Genomic DNA, 25283 nt, shown 5'->3' on the forward strand with positions numbered 1-25283 from the left:
CAGTCTGGATATATATGGAACCAGTGCTGCATAGGTTTTTTTGGATTCCACTTTCAGGAGATTTCCAAAGGTAGCTCTGCATAAAAAGAGATGGTGCCTACTGGCTTTTAAAGTCCCAGGGTTATATTTGAATGTTATTTTGTTAAAGCTGCCTTTGGATGCTTTTGGGGAGGTTGCGTAGAGATACAATCCTGAAGTCTAAAACTGCCATGATTAGTTTGTATATTGTAGAGTTCAATGTTTTCCATATACAGACTGAGTGAATTTGGAACCATTAGAGCTCTCCTGTGAGCTGGGGATCTATAGGGTCAGAACCAGTGCTTAGATCTGTAGGCCTTCAAAATATTTTGTTGGCAGTGTTCAGTGCAGAGGATATATTTTAATTTATGACCGTCTTGTACTTTTTTCTTTGTTTCACAGGTTCGAATCCTGTTTTCTAAAGGTCCATTTATTGCCATTTTTGCAAGTGACCCCCACATTATTATAAAAGCAATTAATCAGAACTTGAACAGTGTCCTACGAGATTCTAATATAAATGGGCATGACTATATGCGGAACATAGTTCATTTGCCTGTCTTCCTCAATAGTCGTGGACTCAGCAATGCTAAAAAGCTGAGTAGTATTGCAACTTCCAATGGTGAAGTTACATATCCAGACAACACAGGTGAGAAAATGTTTGGTAAAACAAGCTATGCCATTGAATTTTCTTCTGAATTTGTGCATGATTAATAAACACTTTCTAAAGCTTAATGCTTTACTATCTAATGTGAAGTTAAGTGATATGTTTTAATGGCAGTGTTGGTGGATTTATTCTAGGTGTACATGAAGATGTTGACAGAAGGGTTTCACAGCACAGCCTTGCTGAAGCTAGCAAACTTGGCAGCAAAACAGCTCTTAATAGAAGGGTAAGTGAATAGAATAAGTAAAACTGCAGAATTTGGTAACATGCAAATAATCAAGTATTTCAATAAACGGTACTTTACAGTGAGCTGTGCTGCCAAATTTACTTTGGTCAATAGAAATCCATCTAACTTAAAAAATATTATTGTTATTTTTGTAATAGTTCAAGCTTCTTTTTTTTTTGGAACTAGTCTCCTCCTATGAGCATCAAAATGACATTACTTGTACTGGTGTCTGACTGGCGATGTCACTGCTGTTTTTGCTATTATGGACATCCTAAAAACCAGACTGCAACGAATGGGAGGCAGGGATCTGCGATGCTATGATCAGCAACAACGGCAGCAGACCACCAAATAAACACAAAGCAATAGTAGAACTGGAGAACCCTTGTGCAGAAGAGCTGGCTATTTGCCTTTTCATATTATGCTAGAGGAAAGCATATTTTGTTCCTTTCCCCTCAAGTTGTCCCTGATGCAGCCTTATAGATGAAACATGGCCACGTTGAGCTTAGTTTTTATTGTGCATTAAAGCTTCTATTTCTACCATTGCTTCATGTTTATTTGGTGGTCTGCTGCTATTGTTGCTGATCATCCTGAAAACCAGACCTATTAGGTGGACCCTGAGGATTGTATTTGGAATTGTAAGCATGGCACTTTTGAAAGTGTCGGAAAGTTATCCGTTAATGCCCTGGTCATATACCTCCAGCCCCCATTCCCATTCTTATTTATCCTTACTATTAACTCAGTCATTTATGAGTGTTCCTCTTATCTTGGACTCCAAATAATTGTCCCTTGTTAATCCATAAATAGCTGTGAAAGCACTTTTATATGATGATGAGTAAAGGAAAGGTCATCTGAATAATAATAAAAGCCAATTTGTTGTCTTCCTTCAGCTCCCCTTCAGCAGATGTGGTGTAAGAAGCAATTGTCTATGTATGCACAGAAGAATAAAAAAACCTCGCAGACTTGCAAACAGGAAACAGCGAAGGTGACTCAAAAGAGGAGATTGGACAATGCTCTTGGATATAGAGTTTATTAATCAATCTACGGACTTGACATGGCCGTATTTTGGCCAGAAGGCTTGCTTCAGGAGTCTTTAATTGCTGCAATTATTGGTTATATCTCAACTTTGGATAATTGTTAAAATTGGTAAATATTGATAGCAAGTTTTGGCGGGAAAACAAAAAACCACCGCTACTAAAAAGTCTGAATAGCTCAGAAGCGAAGCACGTTTAGATCTCTGGACTAACATTAACCAGAGATGCAGTTAGGGTTGGTACAGAGATCCAAACTTAATTATCCAAAGTTGAGATATAACCAATAATTGCAGTAATTAAAAACTCCTGAGGGCGGAGGTCACGTGGTTGTGATGCAGGAGTGAAGTCGCGTTGGAACTGAGCTCCTGCGATTCCCCCATCATCTTACGCTATTAACAGCCTCAAAGGGGGAAAAACGAACTTTTGTATCGCCAGCCTAGCAACTTGGAGACCGGGGGGTTTTGTTTGCTAACCTTGTGAAGAAGAATGGCGGCGAAACGCTTAGAAAAGATAAAGAGAAAGGCAAGATCGCAGATTCCAAGATGGCGCCCGGACAGCAATCGCCGAATTCAAGCGTTTGCTCAGTATGGACGGCGGAAATTACCGCGGAGGTGACAGCTGCGGTAGAGGCGGCCCTTGATAAAAAACTGCAAGCGCTGTTTGACCGCGCAGAATCCGCCCATGAACGGCTTGATGGGTTCCACCTCGATCTGGACCACATGCAACAGCGGATCAGTGACCTGGAAGACCGAGCAGCGACATCCGAACAACCTGTGGAGGCACTAAAGAAGAAAATAGTGGAGCTAGAAAATAAACTAGACGACTTAGAGAACAGATCTCGTCGTAATAATCTAAGACTAATCGGGCTCCCGGAACATATAAAGGACTCAGAGCTGGGCAGTTTCCTAGAAACCTGGCTCCAGAGCACATTAAAATTGAATAATCTGCCGGGCCCGCTGCGCATCGAGAGAGCACATCGGCTGGGGCCGAAGCGTCAAGGCGCGGCGAGGCCGCGGGCGGTGATAATGAAGATTCTCCACTATGGCCATAAACAGGCGATTTTGCAAGCTGTAAGGGCAGGAGGAGAGCTTCGCTGTGAAGGCCAACGGATCCTTTGCTTCCAGGACTATTCAGCACGTGTAGCGGCGGCGCGAAAGGAGTTTGCGCCCGTGTGTGCGGCCTTACACGAGAAAAAAATCAGGTTTGCACTGATATACCCTGCCAAACTGAAGGTGCAGTACGAGGGGGGAGAGAAACTCTTTGAAGAGGTGGCTGCAGCTAAAGAATTCCTTAAAAGTATTGCACAGGAACCTGCAACCTGAGGTTGAAAAGATGGCGTCCTACAGAAGAAAGTTTTTGACGGGCATGTGAGTTGAAAGAGACTTTGAGACATGGACTAGAAGACTGTTAAGTTTGGCTAGAGGCTATACCTCCATACCTAAACTTTTGTTTCAAGGGAATAATTGGACAGAAGGGTATAAGGTAAACACCCGGTCTCAATAAATGGAGACAGGCATAAATACTATATGATGGGATCCTCCCCATGGAGCAGATGGTTAATTGAAATAGTGGGGGATAGGACACTATACGTGATGAGTTCCCTGTTGGAACTCAAGGGTTTAAAGATTGAAGGGGGGGGGGAGGGAATTCAGGGAGGGGAGGGGAGTGGGGGAATGGGGGAGGGGGTGGGGGGCAGGTCTGTTTGAACATGACATGTAAATGGGGTAGGAGAAGACAACTGAGAAGTGTCGAGAATATACAAAGAAGCAGAGAGAGGTGTAGGCTGGGACACCTTTCTCTTTATTATAGGTTTAATCACATATGTGAGCCAAATGGGATAGGCTATGGTTAAGCTAATATCTTGGAATGTGGGGGGAATTTCCTCCCCAATCAAAAGAAGTAAGATTTTACAGACCTTAAATAGACAAAAGGCACATATAGCAATGCTACAGGAGACACACCTAACAGCAACAGAACACAAGAAGTTGTGTAAATGGTGGGTGGGAGACTATGTGGAAAGTCCGTCACCAAATAGAAAGGCGGGAGTTATTATTTTATTCCGCAAAGGGCTTCATATTACAAAAAAACGAATAATTGCAGACCCGCTAGGAAGATATGTTTTCTTAGAAGCCCAGGTAAATAATCACCCCTTCTTACTAATTAATGTATATGCACCAAACCAATATGACAGGAGGTTCTATCAGACCCTGGTGAGACATGTGCATTCCTTTGATCAGATGCCTATAATTATGGGGGGAGATTTTAACTCAGTCTATGACCCATTACTGGATAGTACGGGAGCCTCTAGAGTGGGGCCAGTAAACTTGACAAAGGGAGTCCCACGGCTGTGCACTATATTAGATCTAGTTGATGCATGGCGCCTGTACCATCCGGGAGAGAGGGACTATACCCATTTATCTAGGGCACATGATACACTATCACGAATTGATTATATCCTGGTTTCGGCAAATAGGATTCCTTGGCTACAACAGGCAGAGATAGGGCCAACACAGGTCTCAGACCACGCTTTTGTGTGGATTACGATAGGGTGTGATGGGGATAGACTCCAGAGGCCTAGGTGGCGATTTCCCACAGAACTGTTCTATGACCCACAATTTGCCTCCTATATACAATCACAGTGGAAAGAATACTCAGAGTTTAATGAGAATAGTTATCATTTAGACCCAATACTATTTTGGGAGGTGGCCAAGGCCGTGCTGAGAGGAGCCATAATTTCATATCATTCCTATAAGAAAAAATCTAGAGAGGCAGAGATAGTCAGGATGGGGAAGGTAGTGGGGCAGGCACGCCAGAGATTTGGAACTAACCCAACGCCCTTAAATAAATCAAGACTATTAGAAGCTCAGCCATCTTTGAACCAGTTAATACATGCCAAAGCTAAAAAATCAAATTTTTATTACCGTTATCAGTTATACAAACATGCAAATAAACAAGGGAAATTGATGACACGACTGCTACAGCAAGTGGGTGGCTCCAGATATGTGTCACAAATCAGAGATACACAGGGGGGCACTCAGCATACTCTGGAGGGGGTGAATGAAGTATTCCGGCAGTTTTATGAGGCTTTATATTCCCCTCCAGAGGATCAGGGGCTCCAAGCCGAGTGTTATTTAGCAGGACAATCACTGCCCCAGATAACAGAGATACAACAAAGTAGCCTTAATAGATTAATAACAGAAGACGAAGTGGGCTGGGGTATACGTGCTAGCCCATTGCATAAGTCTCCAGGAGTGGATGGACTCTCCTCTGAGTTTTATAAGCTCCTTAGCTCGGAGATTGTACCTTGCCTGACAGAGGTTTTCAATAAATGTATAGATATGGGGGGTCTTCCAGAGTCTTTAAAGAAGGCACAAATCATAGTCTTGTTAAAACCAGGTCGTGACCCACTCTTAGCCAGTTCATACAGACCTATCTCTTTACTTCCTTTTGAAACAAAATTGCTGGCAAAGATTCTGGCAAACAGACTGGCACGGATCCTGCCGGAGATAGTGGAGGAGTCTCAGGTGGGCTTTGTACGAGAAAGATCAGTAGCTCGAAATATGAGACAGATTTTAGGAGCGTTGGAAAGCCTGCATGAATCATCAACCCCGGCCTTAATAATTAGCTTTGATGCCGAAAAGGCATTTGATCGGGTTAACTGGGATTTCATGTTTGCCTCCCTGAGGGCATTTGGGATAGAGGGGTTTTTCCTACATGCCATAGAAACGTTGTACCAAGGTCCTGTTGCGGAGGTATGGGTAAACGGGCAGACTTCTGAAACATTCAAGATCGCCAGGGGTACCCGACAGGGATGTCCCCTCTCGCCCCTTCTTTTTGTGTTGGTACTTGACCCTCTTATAAGAGAAATACAGAATATGAAGGAGGTGAGAGGGGTACAGATACAGCAAACTTCCTTTAAGATCTCGGCCTTTGCAGATGACCTCTTGACTATAATACAGGACCCCCAAGTGTCCTTGCCGTCCCTACTGGACATTTTTGCTGAATTTGGGGACTACTCTGGTTTTCGTCTCAATTTAGACAAATCGGAGGTTATGACACTTCACATGAGAGAGGAACAATGGGAAAGTCTATGTTGTCCACTTAAGAGAGTGGGGGCTGCGTTTAAATATCTAGGGATCCAGCTCACCAAGGACCCTAAGCTGTTATATAGCGCTAATGTAGAACACTTGCTAGAAGACACCAAGAGAACACTGGGAAGATGGGCTGGGCTACCGATATCGTTGGTGGGCCGCATCTCCTTGTTTAATATGGTGCTTTTCCCTAAGTGGCTATACTTTCTACAGACAATTCCATTGTATCTCAAGCATCAGGAAGTGAAATCTTTCCAAAAACTGATTTCAAAATTTTTGTGGGCTGGGAAACGACCCCAGATACGATTTTCACAACTGGTGAGGCCTTGGAGAAACGGGGGGATGGGTATGCCGGACATTAAACGCTATAACGTAGCATGTTTATTGCGCCACTTGGGGGATTGGTATCTGCAGAGGGAGGATTATACCCCATTGGAGATAGAAAAAGCAAGGTGTAGCCCCTTAAACTTGATGTATGTCATACACGGGGCATTGAAGGACCTACCTACAAAGTTGCGGACTAGTGTATTGGTGTGGCCCTTAAAGGCCATATGGAAGGACTTGGCTAGGCTGTGGTCCTTTGACCCTAGATGTAGTAGATTGCTACCCCTCCTGGGGAATGAGGCGTTCCGTCCAGGGGATGAAAATCCTATAGTGAGATCCTGGGGGGAAGGGGATAATGTATTTCTACACTATTGGTTGGAGCCCAGTGGTAATCTTAAAACAATGGCTGAATTAAACCTAGACGTTGCAGATTGGGGGGTATGTTTTGCATACGAACAGCTTAGACATTATATAGCTTCACTCCCCCGAGCTGCACTTGGTGTTGATTTGACCACTAAGATGGGGGAATTATTTGAGATGATATCAGAGGATCCTATCTCGATATCCGTATTACATAAAAGGCTGTTACTGGCTAGGCCACAGGGAGATCTCACACAAGTGGCAGCAAAGTGGTCAGCAGACACACAAAGAGGGATCACACCGGGAGATTTGTTGAAGGGTTGGAGAGGAGTCCTGAAATGGACGCAAAATGCAAACCTTCGAGAATGCCAGGTCAGAGTGATACACAGGGCATATACCTCTCAGTCTCGATTGTGTCAGATGGGATACATAGAATCTGCCCAATGTAGACGTTGTGGTGCGCTGGACAATAATTTCTATCATGCTTTTTGGAAGTGCTCAGCTATACAGCCTTCTGGACCAGGATAGTTAAATATTTAGAAAAAATAGGAGGGAAAACGGTTAATCAGCAGCCTACGAGTATTCTGTTGGGTTGTCACGCTCCAGTAGAGGGGGGTACGAAAAACCAGAATATAATGGCCCATAAGGCTTTTTTGGTGGGCATGAAGTGCATACTTGCTAACTGGACACAAGAACTGAACCCCTCCTTTTGGCAATGGAGGAATCGCTTACATGACTTACTTATGATGGAGCTCCAGGACTCTCTGATTAGCCCTCGGACACAAAGCAATTTTTTCCTTACCTGGGAAGGATATATTAACACCCTGTCACATAGGGCGAGGAGTCATATTATTAATAAACTTGGAGCATTGTCCAAGCTTCCCTCGGCAACTAATGGAAACTAAATGGGAATAGAGTCTTTTTTCTACCACCTTTTAGGAGTTGGGAAGATAGTAGAGCAGACCAAGGCGGGGGGGGGGGGGGGGGGGAGGGAGGGCTTAGGGGGGGGAAGTCTACTTGGAGTCAGGTTAGCCCTCCCCTAGTGGGATATGGACATCTTCCGGGGAGGGGTTGGAGGGCCATCAGACCACAGGCCCCCTGGCTCTCTTACGGAGGGGAGTAAATTCATACATTGTGGTTTGATCTTCATTCAAGGCTTTGTGAATACGCAGATGACACCTGAAGGGGATTATATTTTTGGGGGTTAAGCATTTGAATATAGGTTGTTAATTGGTGGAGGGGAAAAATGGGGGGGAAGGGTTGTAGGGAAATTGTTGTTAATAGATCTTGTTGATTAAATGCCAGTTAATAGTACAAAAAGGGGGGGAGGGGGGATAAAGTTAAAAGGTTAATGGAGATGAGTACTGTCGTAAAGTTTTGGTACTTGGTGAGTGTTGATTCATTGTAGAGACATTTACATGATGTAAACACCATTTTTGTGCTTCATTAATAAAAACTGTTGAAACTAAAAACTCCTGAGGCAGGCCTTCTAACCGAAACATGGCCGTGTTGAGTCCATAGATTGATCAATAAACTCTATATTCAAGAGCATTGTCCAATCCTCCTCTTTTGAGTCACCTTTGCTGTTTTCTTTTGTGTGTGTGTAAGAAGCAATTGTAACAGTCTCTCCGTGAGCAAGGCAGAATAACAGCTAGTTAAGAATGAGGTGGTGGCTTATAAATTGCAGTTACTACAGCAATACCATTTTGAATCTGTGAATAAAGCAGGCAAACTTATAGCTCTTAAGCTGAAACGGCGTAGGTACCAAAATACTGGCACAAAAACTAAGAATGAGAAGGGACCCTGAGGCTATGGGTAAAGTATTTGCTCAGTTTATCAATCACTTGTATACACCGGAGGAGGTCCTCTCTGAGATGGAATTAGAACGCTATCTGGAAAATGTATGTCTTCCCTCCCTTGAGAAGGGAAGAGGATGGATATGAATGCCCTTATTACAGTGGATCAGAAGCACAAATTAAGTCTCTGAAAACAGGTGAAAGCACCAGGAATGGTTAGGCTTGCAGCAAATTTCTATAAGGTCTTCAAGCGCTTTGTTTCTGGGCTCTTGACTAAATTGTTTGGTGGGGGGGGGGGTCTCTTGCCTTTGACAGCTGTGATTACTTTGATGCCTACGGAGTATAAAGATCCCTTAGCAAGTGCCTCCTACTGGCCTATCACCTTTTTAATGTTAACATTAAAATATTACATAAGATATTGGCAGCAGGAGAATTCTTGAGGAAAGGTGGATGAGTTTTCCAAGGATAGGTTCCCCCTCCTGTGGCTCTTCTCAGGAGTCTAGAGAGGTCTCTTTGAAAAGAACTCTGTGTCCTCTGGTAGTGCACTTGTTTCATCTAGTATTGTCTTTCTTTATAAACGAGGTGTTTGTGATCCTTGTGAATCTGTGGCAGTTGTGGAGCCCTCCAAAGAGGGGGAACTTATTTGGAGGACCTGAAGGGGCCCACTAAAATAAGGGCCCTCTCTGAGGAGACTCGTTGCTTTTTTTTTTCTTCAGCATTGGGGTACAGGCCAACAATCTGTGGTAATGTCAAGGCCTGGGCAGTTTGTACTTTGGATCCAGTGGTTGTGTGAATGGGCTGTGTCGGCATTGCCACACAGCTTAGTAAACAGGTGGTTAGTTTGTTGTGAGTTATGTTTCTCTTGTGAGCAGTTCCTCAGATGAGCTAATTTGTACATACCAAGACAGTAATGAACCTTGCTCTTAAGCCCCTCTGTATGTTGCTTATAAAGGTCACTTTCTCAAATTGCTGCTAGTGTTTGCCTTAATGTACTACTATTATGCCACAAATATATCTCCTTTAATTGGCAGGGTTTTTTTTAATCCTCTTAGTATTTCATTAGTTTCTGTGTTTTTCCTCCTGCTACAGTGGATCCATGGATAAGTTCACCATGGCCTATTGCTGCACCAGGGATGTAACCTTCTCCTGAAGGTTTGCACTATTGCTACCATTATCCTCAGCTCTGGTATCTAAGCTAATGGCAGGCGCTATTTATCCTGGGTGTTTTCAGTATATATCCTTTCATTCCTACCATACTTACGTGTTGCGTTGCTGAGATTTGATATCCATTTTATACAATGGTGTCTCCACATGAAGACTCTGAGACTTGGACAGCAGCTTATTCTCCATCCATCAGAGATGCACAATAGTTCATTGACTTTGTTGCTGATTTTTTGTGTTATCCATTGGCCTCCTGAGAGGTATTGCTGTGGTTCTAGATTTTTTAATTAGGATTTAACAAAGAATTTTTGTTTCATCCTCAGGATACTACAGAAGACGACAAATGCAACGTACTATTACACGGCAGATGTCATTTGATCTTACCAAACTGCTAGTGACAGAAGATTGGTTCAGTGACATCAGTCCTCAGATTATGAGAAGGTTACTGAACATTGTTTCCGTTACAGGTTGGTATATCAGAGAGCAGTATATGAACAGTTTAAACTTAAAATGCAAAAAAGTAATTTTGAAAACATTTGTATAGATAGAACTTAAAATGTCTGCCCTGTGTGGTTAAACCTGTGCCTTATTCCACAATACATGTTCTGTAACCCACATTGCTACAAGATATATACTTCTGTTTTGGCTGGAATGTGTACCTGCCGGGGGGGGGGGGGGGGGGGGGTGGGGGGGTGGATGCAAATGTCTGCATGTAAATTTTGTTTGGCAGTTTTGAAAGTTGAAAGTACGTTTCTACTTTCCCTTTGTGCCAATTTTCAAGGTCTACAGACTAGGGCAGTGATGGTGAGAGCTTCCTTTCAGCTAGAGATGATATTCTCAATCCTCTCTCTTCAGAGCAACTTTCACCTCCATCTGTGCACATCAACTCATCCACCCTTGCAGGCTTATCTTTATCACTCTCTGTCTCTTGCTTTTTTTCTCATATGGCATTTTGGCTCAATACCCAACAAGCTTGCAGACATTCATGACTTCATATTTCATTCCCTCCATCTTCTCGCTATAACTGAAAACTAGCTTTCCTCTGAAGATTCTTTCTTCAGTTATGTGTGTTGTAGAAAATTTCTCCGGCACACATTGTGCAGTATGCTACAGTCAGTGTTCAACTTCTGTTGTTTTTTTTTTTTGATACATTTGTACCCCGTGCTTTCCCACTCATGGCAGGCTCAATGCGGCTTACATAGGGCAATGGAGGGTTAAGTGACTTGCCCAGAGTCACAAGGAGCTGCCTGTGCCGGGAATCGAACTGTTCTCTTCCTGCAGGTTCCAATGCTGCCTTCCTCCTTAGTTCCACTGTGTTTATTCCTTTGCCATACAATCCATCAACCTGTTCATCCCATTATTTTTTTTTGCAGCAGTCATTTGTCAACCCCTTAATAAGTTCTTCCCCTCTTTCCTTCGACTCCTGGCTTTTTATCTTGTTCTGTCTTCTTCTAATGTTCTTGGGGTCTAACTTCTGACATACGTAAAACTCTTTGTATTAACCCCACATTGACTTCAGCTATGTTGTACCTCCACTTAACTGACCTTGACCTAATCCTAGACTAATCCTTCCTTCCAGTTTGTTTTTTGTTAATGGATGGAGGAGTAGCCTAGTGGTTAGTGCAGTGGACTTTGATCCTGGGGAACTGAGTTTGATTCCCACTGCAGCTCCTTGTGACTGGGCAGTCACTTAACTCTTCATTGCCCCTGGTACAAAATAAGTACCTGAATATATGTAAACCGCTTTGAATGTAGTTGCAAAAACCTCAGAAAGGCAGTATATCAAGTCCCATTTCCCTTCTTCATCTTTCCTCCTGTATCTGACCATCATCTCATAACTTTCACACTTAATTGCTTTCCTCTATAGTCTTCTCTGGTTACCACAAACACCTTTAGAAATCTCCAGCCTACTAACTTTTGCACACTTTTTATCTTTCTCTTTATTAAAATTTATATACGGCACAATATTAGCTTTGGTCAAATCAGAGTAGTTTACAATTAAAAATATACATATTAAGACACCCTCAGTTCCACATCTCCCTCCAGTTACCGGCCAGTATCCAATCTAACATATTTGTCTAAACTTCTGGAGAAGACGGTCTTTCAGCACAGTTAACATTGTGTGTTGAACGTCTAAACGTTATACCCCCATGTCAATCAGGATTTAGGCCTGGCTATTGTACAGAAATGATCATAGCCGTGTTATTGTATGAACTGCATAGCTCTCCGGACCGTGGCATAACTACCTTGCCACTGCCTTTGTTCTGATTGACCGTAGGATACTCGTTGATAGATTGGCATCTCTTGGAATCTGTGATTCTGTTTATAATTGTTTCACCTCGTTTCTCTGTGGTCGCACTTTAATTGGGCAGCTGTGCCTCAAGCGTCTACCTGTTGACAAGCAGTATCCCACAGGGCTAAGGTTTCTCTCCTTTATTGTTTAATATTTAATATTTTTTGAGTCCATTGACCACACTCATTCAAGAGTTTGTCTTAAGTGCTTTTTACTGTGCGGGTGATATTGCTGGTTTATTATAAGGATACTAGGAATCTAAATCTTACACACTTACACTCCTAGCTTAATGCTGTCTTTGGTTGGCTGACCATCAATAAATTGGTCCTAAACTATACAAAGACTGTGGCATCATGGATTACTGGTACACCTTCCTCTCCTTTGGCTACTCGGCTCTTGTATAACCATGGTCAATCGTTCATATACTTGGTCACTATCGATCTCAAATTATCCTTTGTGACCTGTTTCTATGCTCTTTGCAAAATTTGAGTACTATATAACTATCTTGATATTTTGGCGTAATTTACATGTTACATATGCTTAATTGTTCTGCCCTTTCACTGGATGTGATTGGCATGCAGCTTAAACGAGTATAAAGCATCACTATGAGAAGTCTCAGAACTCAAGAAATCAAACAAGAAAAAATATTTACAGTTCATTTGTGCTGGATAAGAGTTTTTTGCCTTGCAAACTGCAGAGTCTGTTCTCCACCAGTTCTCTCTGTAAAGCAAAAGAAAAGCAGGGAGTAATTCAGCAATACGCTGAGAATAATGCTGCTTATACTTTTAACACTGCTAAAATCTTGATAGCAATCACAGTAGCTTGAAGGGAGGCATACAGGAGAATACAGCATAGGTAGTTTCAGTTCAAAAGAGATCTACTGCAGACTTAACTCTTGCAGACCTGATGGAGACAGAAAGGGGGAGGGGGAACAGCCCAGCATGCATGAGATCAAGGCAAGCCAATAGAAAGAGTCCCATAAGGCACAGGAATCTGGGACATGTGCTATGGAAGAGCCTATTACAGAGAACTACAGGATTACAGAGATTTGGTAGTTCAAGGGCACAACCATATTTAAAGATACATGTAATGTAATCTGTACAGACAATTCTTAATATATATACATCAACAGCAAACAGCTTGCCTTCATGTAAATGGGGGCAGAACACTTATAGCATGTAGTCTGTACTGGAGCCACTCAGGCTTCCTTTACCATCTGTGTTCAGTTTAAGGTTTTGGTCTTTCCCAAGAGAATCTTTATTCGGGTACTCCATACCATCTCTCTTCCCTCTTGAATCCCTTTGTCCTGATATGCCCCAGTCCATTCCACCAGGCGTGTCATTTGATGCTTACTTTGCTCTCATGTGCAATTAAATTCCACCCACCATGATGTTTTTTTTCTATTACATGCCATGGCCTTAGAATATTCTGCCACTTACTCTTAGGGAACAATTCACCCTACACAAATTTAGGGAAGCACTCAAAATGCACTTGCTCAGTTTGGCTTTTATAGGTCATGCGTAGCAGATAGTTTGTCTGACTCTTCCTATCTTTATTCTCTCCCTGTCCTATCCAGTATTTGCCATGCCTTTCTCACCATTTAGTCTGTAAAACAACTTGTTGCATTTGCTAAGGTGGTATAGTAACTACTGAAATAGACATAAGCCAAATAAAACAATGAAAATAACATTTTAATAACTCCTCTATCTCCTTTAAACACCTAAAAACCTTGGATTTTCTGACTGTTCCCTCAGAAACAAGTTAGTTGAGATCTTATGAATGTATTTGATGTCAGGCTGTATCCTAATATTCAGGGGAAGTTGGTTCCACCAAATGGGCACCATCACAGAAAATATCTTGTTTCTCAACTGCAGACACCGGCTTCTGAAGCTTTCCTTGAAATAAACATGTTTCTTATTTCTCAGTGCCTGAAATGCTGTGATCTGTACTTTAAACTAGGGCTGCATGTTAATCACAATTAGCGCTGCAATTAACGCATTACTCACTATTCACGATTAACAAATGTAATTGAGATTAGTGATTAACTGCTCTCCTTCCCCCATCCACACGCACGGTCCAGCATCTCTTCCTCTCCTTACGGTCTGCTGGCAGCTCTCTTCTCCCCTCCCATCTCAGTTTACCCTTGTTATTTAAAGTAAATCTTCACCCTGCAAGCGGCAGTGTATGAAATACTTCCTCGACCTGCATTGGGCCTTTCTTTCTGACCTGTCACTGGTGTCAGCTAAACGCGCTGTGATTGGCTGAGAGAGACCTGGAGGGACATAATCGAAAGGGACATCCAAATAGTTTTGATTTGGACAATCCTCGCATGTCCCGATCCCCGATTCTTTGGCGGTTTTCGGGCACGTAAGAAAACACGTCCAAGAGAAGGACGCCCATCACAAAATCTGAAGGAAAAAAAAAGTCCACGTGTTTGTCAGGGACGTACTTTTTTTTTTTTTTTTTGAGTGAAGGAATGTCCAAGTGTTAGGCACTTGAAAGGACGTCTCTGATGAGCACTTGGACTTTTTTTTTTTCTTCTGAATTTTGCGATGGGCGTCCTCCCCTGCATGGGGCCCCGCTCACAGCTGCCCCAACGAGAGGTGCAGACCTCCTGTTAGGTTTTCCACGGTGCATGGGGGTCGGAAACGGTAGTGCATCACATTCACATTCACATTATAATAGTAATTAGCTTCATTTGCATTCCGTTTTCGTTAGCTGCTACCGTGACAGGAAAATGGCTCGGAGAACCCTTTTGTGCATGTCCCGGTTTACTACTTGCGCGCTAAACTGGCTAGAACCAGTTTAAAAACCACGTTGCTGCTTGTTAAGTTTAGTGCATCTGGCCCGGAGAGAGAACGAGTGTAGCACGGGCGCACAAGGAGAGAGAGAGAACGGGTGAAGGCACGGGGGGGGGGGGGGGGGGCACATGGAGAGAGAGAGAGAATGGGTGAAGGCACAGGGGGTACATGGAGAGAGAGAATGAGTGAAGGAATAGGGGTCACATGGAGAGAGAGAGAGAATGGGTGAATGCATAGGTGGGCACGAGAGAGAGAATGGGTGAATGCAGAAAGAGAGGGAATGGATGAAGGCACAGGGGGCACAGAGAGAATGTGGTGAAGGAACAGGGGACGCATGAAAGAGAGAGAGAGAGAGAATGGGTGAAGGCACAGGGGGGTGTATGAAAGAGAGAGAGAGAATGGATGAAAGCACAGGGGGTACGAGAGAGAGTGAGAGAATGGGTGAAGGCTCGGGGCACATGAGAGAATGGGTGAAGGCTCAGGGGGCACGAGAGAGAGAGAAGGGGATGCACATGAAAGAGAGAATGGGTGAAGGCACAAGGGGCACATGAGAGAGAGAATGGGTGAAGGCACAAGGGGCACACGAGAGAGAAGAGAGTAGGGGGTGAAGGCACAGGGGCCACATGAGAGAGCGAGTATGGGTGAAGGCACATGAGAGAGAAGAGAGTAGGGGTGAAGGCTCAGGGGCCACATGAGAGGGAGAGTATGGGTGAAGGCACAGGGGGCACATGAGAGAGAGTATGAGTGAAAGGCGCAGGGCACAAGAGAGAGAGAAATAGGGGAAGGAATGGAGGGGCACATGAGAGAGAGAATGGGTGAAGGCACAGGGGGGCACATGAGAGAAAGAGAATTTGTAAAAGGAATTGATTTTGCATCTTAGATCTATGAAGGAAAGTTCCTAACCCATCATATACAAAGGAGCTGCCCTGACAAGATCTTAAATATCATCGTGCAAACTTTACATTTTAATACATTTTTGATTGCCAACAAGTGGATATTCTTTCACTGAATCATAATGTGTTAGACCATAAATTAATATAAGTGCCATATTTTGCATAACTTGCAGTGTACCTGATAGTCTCATTGAACAACCAGTTAGAACCAAATTACAGTAATCAAATCTCGCCCGTACTAGCTGCTGTACAAATAATCTAAAAGTATCAGTACATAATATTTCTTAATAGCTCTAGTTTCCTTAAGTTTTAAGTTTTCTCAAGATCATTGAGACATATGGTTGCATTGTAAACAGTTATCCAGTTGACTCCTAAAATTTTAGATTGAAGGTGTAATACAAAACTAATTTTCTCAATTATAAACTTAGGTTAAATCTTTTGTCTTGATCTGAGCCTAACCAGAGAAGTTTTCCTCCACCACTTTGTCAGTATCACGTCCTAGTCTGTTACATTTTCCTTTCTGTCTTCCCCTTACCTCATCCACTATCAAGTTCTAACAGCCCAACTTCCATCATCTCTTACCAACCCTCAAAATAGTTAGTTTTTCCTGAGTTCACCTTCAGCCCATTTCCCATCAACCATTACATCACCACATTCAACTTAAATTCTCTGATACTCTCCCCATCCCCCTTTTTTGTTTAAAATCTTGTTTATTGAGTAACGATAACATGAGTAAACGATTGTCATATTCAAAATAGAACACACACATATATATTGGCAACTCACTGAAATCATGGTACAGTTTCATTATCTCCCCCCTCCCCCTTCCTTCTCACCCCCTCCCCCTTCTACTACTACTACTACTATTTAACAGTTCTAGAGCGCTACTAGGGTTACACAGCGCTGTACAATTTAACAAAGAGAGACAGTCCTGCTCAAAGAGCTTACAGTCTAATAGACAAGTGAACGGTCGGTCCAATAGGGGCAGTCAAATTGGGGCAGTCCTGGATTCACTGAACGTAAGGGTTAGGTGCCGAACGCAGCATTGAAGAGGTGGGCTTTAAGCAAAGACTTGAAGACGGGCAGGGAGGGGGCTTGGGCGTAAGGGCTCAGGAAGGTGTTCAAGCATAGGGTGAGGCCGAGGCAGAATGAGCGGAGCCTGGAGTTGGCGGTGGTGGAGAAGGGTACTGAGAGGAGGGATTTATCCTGTGAACGGAGGTTACGGGCGGGAACGTAAGGGGAGATGAGGGTAGAAAGATAGTGAGGGGCAGCAGACTGCATTTGTAGGTAAGAAGGAGAAGCTTGAATTGAATGCGGTATCTGATCGGAAGCCAGTGAAGAGACCTGAGGAGAGGGGTGATATGAGTATATCGGTTCTGGCGGAATATGAGACTAACCCTTCCCCCCTCCTTCTCTCCCCCCACCCCTTCCGCACAGGTATTCAAATTAGAACTCGTGCAGTCCTAACATTAACAGTTGTACACTTAGTTAAGGATTCTACTCCGCGCCGCTGGCTGCAAAGTGTCCCAAAAGTTTCCCCACGTCTTTTGCAGGTGCTTACCCTCCCTAGAGGACAAATCTGCAATTCCACATCTCTCCAATTTCAAAAGTTCAATCATGTATGTCCTCCAGACCCCAACAGAGGGTGCCCGTGTTCTCTCTCCAGTAAAGCAGTATGATCTTTTCCCCACCAGCATCGCTCTCTGCAGAAAGAGCGGAATCCCGATGGGGCAGGTCGCACATATTTGTACTCTCCAAAAAGCATTAAAGGTTGTTTCTGTATGGTACAACCCCAATAGGTCCGTATCTCCACTAGAATACAAAGCCAAAGTTATGAAATGCATGGGCATAACCAAAACATGTGGCCGAGCCCAGCCGGGCCCCTGCCACACCATGGGCACCCATCCGTGCTGCCAAAACCTGCTTAAACGCTCGTGCTGGAGAGATGTACATCAGAAATGCAAACTTGTATTGTAACTCCCAGTGACAGGTGAAGATGGACGTGCGGTGAACTGTTGACAAGAGCAACTCAGTACCTCGCCCGTTAATCTCCGCGCCAAAGGTCTTTTGCCCAGTCCTTGCGCTTTACCGATAAAGTCCAGGTCCTCTGTTGAGTCCTGTAAATATCTGTGATGGTAATCGTAATGGGACCCCATTCTGCGCCCCCAATGTGAGCGCCGTGTTTAATGTATCCTGAACATCCTTGCTCAAGTTGATCCAGCCCAGCTTTGTTATGTAATGCCGCACTTGGAGATAGGTATAACGGTCCACTTCAGTCACTTTAAACTCCTGCTGTAACTCCGAGAAAGGCCGCCTTGGCCCTCATTCCAACACGATCTGATAGATGTAGTGGATCCCCAGTTTCCTCCAACGTGCAAAAGCTGCAGAGGAGGATCCCTCCGAAAGTCTGGGTTATGGTGCAAACGGCAAAAAGGGTGTCGCTGTCCTAGGCGAAGTGATATCGTTTGCAAAGCCACTTCCATGCTGTTCTCACTGATGCTACTAAAGGGTTCTTCCCCATCCCAGGATCTAGCTTACCCCCCGCTGCATGCAACCCCCATCCTAGGTGTACAGTGGGAGAGATCGCCATCTCTAGAGGTGTCACCGAGAAATCTTGCGTCCCAATCAGCCAGTCCCGTGTATGTCTCATAGAACATGCAATTGTTAAATATCTTATATTAAGCAGGCCCATCCCTCCGTGAGCTTTGGGCTTTTGAACTATTTGTAATGGGAGCTGGGGCCTCTTCCCGCTCCAGAGGAACTTTTGGGTTAGTTGATTAAGGATCTGCTCCTCTTTCTTCCTCAGATATAACGGCAACATCTGAAATGTGTAAAGCCACTTAGGAGCTATCATCAGATTAAACAGGCCTATGCGACCTGCGAGGGAAAATGGGCAGGCGCCCCAGAGCTGCAGAACACGTCTGGTCTCGGCCAATAACGGGGACACATTTTGCTCATATAGTCTCTCCATGTTTGCTGGAATGGTCACACCCAAGTATCTAATCTGGTGGTCAGCCCATTGCACCGGAATCTGGCCCTTCCAAGTGTGTTGCAGTGTCTCCTCTAGCGGCAGTGCCAGGGACTTTGACAGGTTCAGTTTAAATCCGGAGAGCCTGCCATATCGGGTTATAGTATGTAGGAGGTGCTCTAAGGAATTCTGCGGATCTCTTAATAACATCATTATATCATCAGCGTATGCCAATACTTTTAGTTCCCTCCCCAGAACTCTGATCCCCTGTATGTTGTTCTGCATGCAGATCTCATGGAGTAGTGGTTCCAGAGACAGTAGGAATAACAGTGGTGACAGGGGGCATCCTTGTCGTGTGCCTCTTCATATGTCAAACCCTTCCGTTCTAACCCCATTAACCAGTACCATAGCACGAGGTTCTGAGTACAAGGTTTCAATGGCTTTTAGGTACCACCCGCTCAGACCTATCCAACTCAAGGTTGCGAATAAGAAGGACCAGTGCACCTGGTCAAATGCACGTTCTGCATCTAAGCTCACTATCATTTTTGGGTTCTCCGGCTCCCTCCCCATAAGCATAGCCAGAATAAGCTTCCGCACATTTAAGACCTACTGGCGCCCCCGGACAAAACCTGCCTGATCTTCTCTCACCAGCATGGGCATCAGGGGCGCCAGTCTGCCAAAATTCGGGACAGCAGCTTGACCTCTACATTAATCAAAGAGATTGGCCGGTAAGAACTGGGTTGTAGAGGGTCCCTGCCAGCCTTTGGTATCAGACTTATCAAAGCCGTGTTGGCATGTAAAGGAAGATGACCTGTCTCCACTATTGTATTAAGATATTCTGTTATGGGCCCTAAGATCTGTGCTTTCAACATCTTGTAAAATTCACCAGAGAGGCCGTCGGGCCTTGGCGCCGAGTGCAATTTCAACGCGCCAATAGCTTTCTGAAGCTCTTTGGCTTTCACCAGTTTACTTAGGGAAGCAATGTGTTCTGTAGAAAGTTTCTCCACCCCCACCTCTTTCAGATATGTTTGTATTACCTCTCGCACATTCGTCTCCTCCCTCTCCCTTTCATACAAGGCAGCAAAATGATGATGAAAGGTCTGCGCTATCTCTTCCAACTTAGTTGTTATCCCCCCTGCAGGAGTTCTTATGCCTGTAATAAAGTATGCCTTACGTGCGCCCTTCACAAGCCTAGCTATCATCTTTCCCCCTTTCTCCCTGAACTTTTGCAGCCTATATTTCCTAAACAGTAGGGATCTCATTGTGCGTTCATGTAATAAGCTGTTAAGTGCTGTTTTGGTTGATGTAAGTAGTTCGTACTGGGACTGTGTGGGCCTTCTGGTGTATTCCCGCCTCGCCTGCCGTAGTTTCCTCTCTAGTTCTACAATGCCTTGTGTGAGTTGCCGATTCCATTTATGGACATAGGCTATCATCTCTCCCCTTAAAACTGCCTTAGCAGTGGACCAGAATAATACAGTATCCTCAATATGTTCATAATTATGGGTGAGAAACTCCTCCCATCTCTGCTGTAAGAATTTTCCAAACTCCTGGGATGAGAACAGATATGCTGGGAATCTCCACCCCGGGGACTGCTGAAAATACCCTGCGAGTTCTAAATCCACCCATATGAGGGAATGGTCTGAAATCTCTTCCGGGCCTATGGTAGCAGCTAGAACCTTCGGAAAGACAGCATGGGATGTGAGAATGTAGTCTATGCGAGACTGTGTGTGGTGTGCTCTGGAAGTGTGTGTGTAGTCCCTCTCATCTCCGTATAAGATTCTCCATGGGTCCACTAACCCCATCTGTTGACAAAAGGTTTCAAGAAGTCGGCACCGAACCTGGTTGTGTTTGAGTAGATCTATCTAGATCAGGATCCATAACTTTATTCAGATCACCTGCAAGAATTAGGAGAAGGGCCGCGTGCTCCTTGCATCGTGCCAAGAGCTGGGCGTAAAACCCATGGGCTGACGTGTTTGGACCATAAATTGACACCAATAGTGACTCTCTTCCCTGCAAGTTCAGCTTGAGCCCCACATATCTCTCCTCTTTGTCTTTAAACACCATTTTTGCAGCACACATTAAAGATTTGTGTATCAGGATGGCTACTCCCCTCCTTCTGCCCGCCGCTGGGGAATAAAACACCTCCCCCACCCAATGGCGTTTCAATTTCTCATGTTCCTCCTGAGATAACCTCGTCTCCTGGAGGCATGCTGTACCCACTCCTGTGTTTTTAAGGCTGCCAGTATTTTAGTTCTCTTTATTAGAGATGAAATGCCACCCACGTTCCAGGAGATCAAACGCACCTTACCCTTCTGAGGACCTGTCTCCACTTAGCGTGTCCCAAGGGCCAGACTGCTCAACAATATCATCCCTGGGGTACCCAGCCCTACCCTGGAGATGGCCCTCCCCCACCGCACACCATTCATCTGTGTACCTTATCCAACCTTCCAGTGTACCTCTCTGCAACAAAGTCCTAGGTCTACTAAGTGCACTTATGGTCAACTGAATACCCTGTGCTCTCCCAGCCCCTTCCCCCCCCCCCCCCATGCTGCCCTACTCTATCCTTCTTCCCCCCCCCCCCTTTTATCCTGCTCTGTATCCCTGTCTCTTATCATTTACCCTTTTCAAACATTGGGAGCCCCTACCATGCACAAGGCCCATTGCCCATACAGTGTGCTAAACAGTGCAACCTCATTCCTTACTATCAATTTGAGAGCAACAGCAGCATATTCTCACATGGCGAGCTCACTCTCCGGCCTGGCTTTCCGCCTGTTCTGTCATCTTTTTCTCCAACTCTATGATGTACTCCTGTGCTGCGGTCTCTGCTTCAAACGACCTCCATTTTCCGTCCTGTCGGATTTTCAGCACGGCTGGATAGAGAAACATAAATCTGACCTTGAGCTCCTGCAGCCTCCGGCATAGTGGAGTGAATTTCCTCCGACGTTCTTGGAGCGACGTGGAGTAATCTTGAAAGATTCTGATGAGATGGCCATCAAATTTGGTATCCTTTCTCTTTAGTCTGTAGCCCCGCAGTATCTCTACCTTGTGCAGGTAGTTGTGCACTTTTAAAATAACAGCACGCGGGGTCTGGCGGCCGTCTTGGATACAGCCCACGCGGTGCACCCGCTCCAGGCAAAGCACTCCAGTGTGATCTGAAAGTGTGAACTCTTTTACCAGCCATTTCTCCACTACTGTCGCTAATACAGAGTCACTCACCGATTCTGGCAAACCAATGAGCTGCAGATTACTACGGCATGCTCTAGTTTCTAAGTCATCCACTTTGGTGTTCAGCGCTGTCACTGTGGACTTAAGCAGTTGCTGCTGCAGCGGGGTGCACGTGTCCTCAAGCGCCGACACTCTGTGCGCGAGTTCCCCCGTCCGCTGTACTGTTTCTGCCAACCGGGATTCAAAGGACTCGAATTGCTGTGATATTTTATCCAGATGCGGCTCCATCGTGGTAGTTACTGCCGCCGTCAGCTGCGACAACTGCTCCTCTGTGAAAGCCGATCTGTTCCGCTGCGAGGCCTGTTCCGCTCCCACAGCCGCTTCTCACTGTTTTTCTTTTTCTTCTATAGGTAGACATAGGGATTCTTCAGAGGAGGGGGCTATTGTAGGGGGAATTGTGATGGGAGAGGAAGGGGAAGATTACTCTATTACTAACCAGCCACTTATGAAGCGGCCCAGTATAAATAACGTTGCTTGCAAACTTGATTACAAGCTGTATTCATGTACCACAGGAATCAGTAACCTGTGCTACATAGATACCAAGGGTTACTGACTCCTGCAGTGAAATAAGGTGCGATAAAAGCCCAACGTTTACCACATTAAACTACTCTTTCCTTCCCCCCCCCCCCCCCCCCAGTAATCCTTTTGGTAAGGTGAAAGGCTTATGGTACCATATGTGTGTTATTTGTTTTGTTGTTTCTCAATAGGACGTTTATTGCGAGCTAATCAGATCAGTTTCAATTGGGATAGGTTAGCTTCCTGGATCAACCTTACAGAGCAGTGGCCGTATCGTACTTCTTGGCTTATATTGTATTTGGAGGAGACAGAAGGTGTCCCAGACCAGTCAACTTTGAAAACCATATATGAGAGGTATGCATCTTCCATACCACAGCAGAATTGCCTTAACTTATCATATAGGCTTTTGTTTGACAATCTTTTCCTTTTTGGGGGGGAGGGGCAGGGGGGCTTGTTTGACCTTGTTTATTTTATTTCAGAGGCTTCTTAAGTTTTTACTTTCAATTTTCTGGGATATGAGGTATAGTATTTAGAAAAGGTCAGTGCTTACTTTGGAGTTATCGTTATATTTTCTTAATATCTGTAAGCATTGTTGATTGATGTTAATTAGGTATTGCATCCCAGATACTACCCATTTTGTGCTGTTAATGTTCAGTTACATATCTAGTCACAAAACAAATACTGATGCTTTCAGTAACACTGTTTTAAAACTCAATTTAAATGATAGCATTATGCCATTTTAAGAGGCTAATTGTGAAAGCACTGCACATTTTTGGCTATTAATTTAGATCTAAATTGAGTTTTACATGCATTAGGAGTTAGAGGCAGGCACATGTTTCAATATAATTTACTATTTGACAAATAATGACTGTAGATATGACTTTCAATCAAATGCAGAAAAAGCGCTGTGCCTGCCTAATTTTGCTTCCCCCACCCCTTGCCTTCAATTCTTGTATGTATTTTGCTCGTTTAGTGTAACAAAAAAAAATTTATTAATTCATTTGAGAACTCATTTGTTTGGTAAGGGTATCCCGAAACAAAATAAGAACAGTATGCCAAAATGTAATAGTTTTGTGTGTTAGTGTACAGGAGGATGGTTTTCAGTGACTGACAAAGCATTAAAAAAAAAGTCACTCTTCAATATTTCTGTGGTTTGGGAAAGCAGGAAAAAAGTTTTGCAGTGTTTAGAACATGGAAAGCAAAATGCTGGAGGTTTGGAACCAGAAATACTGCTTTTTGTGATTATGTTGAAGGTCCTACTACTCGAATTTATAACAGGTTTGCAGGCTATTTTTGCTAAACCACACTGAACCCTGGAAAGAGAATATTAGTGGTATACAAGAATTGATTTGATAAACGAGTAATTTTATGAAAATGAGCAGACCAATCTTGAGGGCCTCTGCCTTTTCATTTTATCAGCTTGGAACTGCATAGCTTAGTAATAACAATTTAAAAAATGCTATGAATGTTTTTGTTATAAACTGCTAATGCTTAATTCCAGGAAAAGCTTTTCAGCTTTTTTTCATATTAAATGGAAAACTCTGGAGCCTGAAACCACGGTCGTCACTCTTTTTAAGAAATAGAACTGGTTACATTTCTTTAGATTAAACAAGGATGTGGTGAGCATTATGCTTCCCTGTTAGTGGAGTGATTCATTTTTTTCAACCCTAGTGCACTAAAGTAACTTCTGTGGCTGTTATAATATAAAATGTTGTGCCCTAAAATGAATACTAATGACCATTTTAGTAGCCATCCTTTGGAATTCATCCAGTTTATATCCTTTTGAAGAAGTGGTCTTCAGAACTGCACACAGAACTCCAAATGAGGTTTCTCCAGAAACTTGTATGAAACTTGTATGAAGACACTATCACCTCCTTTTTCCTGTTATCCCTTCCTCTCCTTATGTACCTGTCAGCAAGAGAGAGAGAGAAATAAAAAATAAAAACAAATGATAGTGATTCCAGTCGTTACTGGTACACAAATAAAACTCAGCAGGTAACAAGATGAGCCTCGTCATTAGCCATTGGAGAAACAAAACAAATAACTCACACTGCAGAGGAAAGTATGAGGCAAAAAGATTTTTTTTAGTTTTCTTTAGGGGGAAATTGTCAAGTTGCATTAGGACAATAACCTCTAGAGATCCTACCTGCCCACTCTGTGACATCCAAGCACGGAAGGCAATGAACAAGACACCATTTTGGAGCCCCTGCCTCTCTTGCACCCTGTGTGGCCGCACTGCCTGCGCATAGTGCTCTAAGGCCCTGGATTTCATGTAGTATATTGGAGATTTTGAGTGAGATTTTTTTTTAAAGATCTCTAATAAGGAAGACACTTTTTTGAGAATCTATATGTGCCCTGTTGTAAAATTGCCCCACAGGAGACAATGTTCCACCTGTTCATTACAGTTCATATGAGATGCAGAATATATTTTTGTTTTGAACATCGCCATGGGTATAAACTGCACACAGTATTGTGCCTGCTTTTTATGCTGGTAGAAATCTTCATGAAAATTGTGTGTAGAGTGCCTTATGTGTGTAATTGTTTTCCCAAATTAAACATGCCCTTGGGAGCACCTCTTTGCATTGTGTCTAAAATAGCACACCTTGTAAAATGTATGTAATTTTGCCTACATTGAGAGTGAACAATTTTCAGAGAGCCCAATGCCATGGATAGAACTCTTATAAATGGCTTTGAAAATTGCCGTCATAAAGCTGGGGCATAGCCAGCCATCCATGTTGGAAGACCAGTGCATTTCCTCCATCTTCCCCTTCTCCATTGAAAATAATATCTTTTTTGGTAGGCATGCCGAAGCCCTGCCAGCCAAAGAGATTTGCTGCCAGAGCAGTCCCGTCATCCTTCCTCCTCATGTTGCTACAAGACAGGAGTCAGTGGCGTTTCTCCGACGCCGGGACTCTTCAC

At 43.9% G+C, this 25283-nt stretch overlaps 1 protein-coding gene across 1 annotated transcript in view; it reads left to right on the forward strand.

Moving 5' to 3' along the window:
• KIDINS220 (kinase D interacting substrate 220) overlaps window positions 1-25283 on the forward strand; it is a 386704-nt gene that overhangs the window by 219876 nt on the left and 141545 nt on the right. Inside the window, exons 19-23 of the mRNA XM_030198900.1 lie at window positions 421-664; window positions 817-905; window positions 3516-3521; window positions 9997-10135; window positions 22556-22718. Of these exons, the coding sequence (XP_030054760.1) occupies window positions 421-664; window positions 817-905; window positions 3516-3521; window positions 9997-10135; window positions 22556-22718 (641 nt within the window). The remainder of the gene's footprint in view (window positions 1-420; window positions 665-816; window positions 906-3515; window positions 3522-9996; window positions 10136-22555; window positions 22719-25283) is intronic.

Source organism: Microcaecilia unicolor, chromosome 3, assembly GCF_901765095.1.
Source record: "Microcaecilia unicolor chromosome 3, aMicUni1.1, whole genome shotgun sequence".
Taxonomy (NCBI): domain Eukaryota; kingdom Metazoa; phylum Chordata; class Amphibia; order Gymnophiona; family Siphonopidae; genus Microcaecilia; species Microcaecilia unicolor.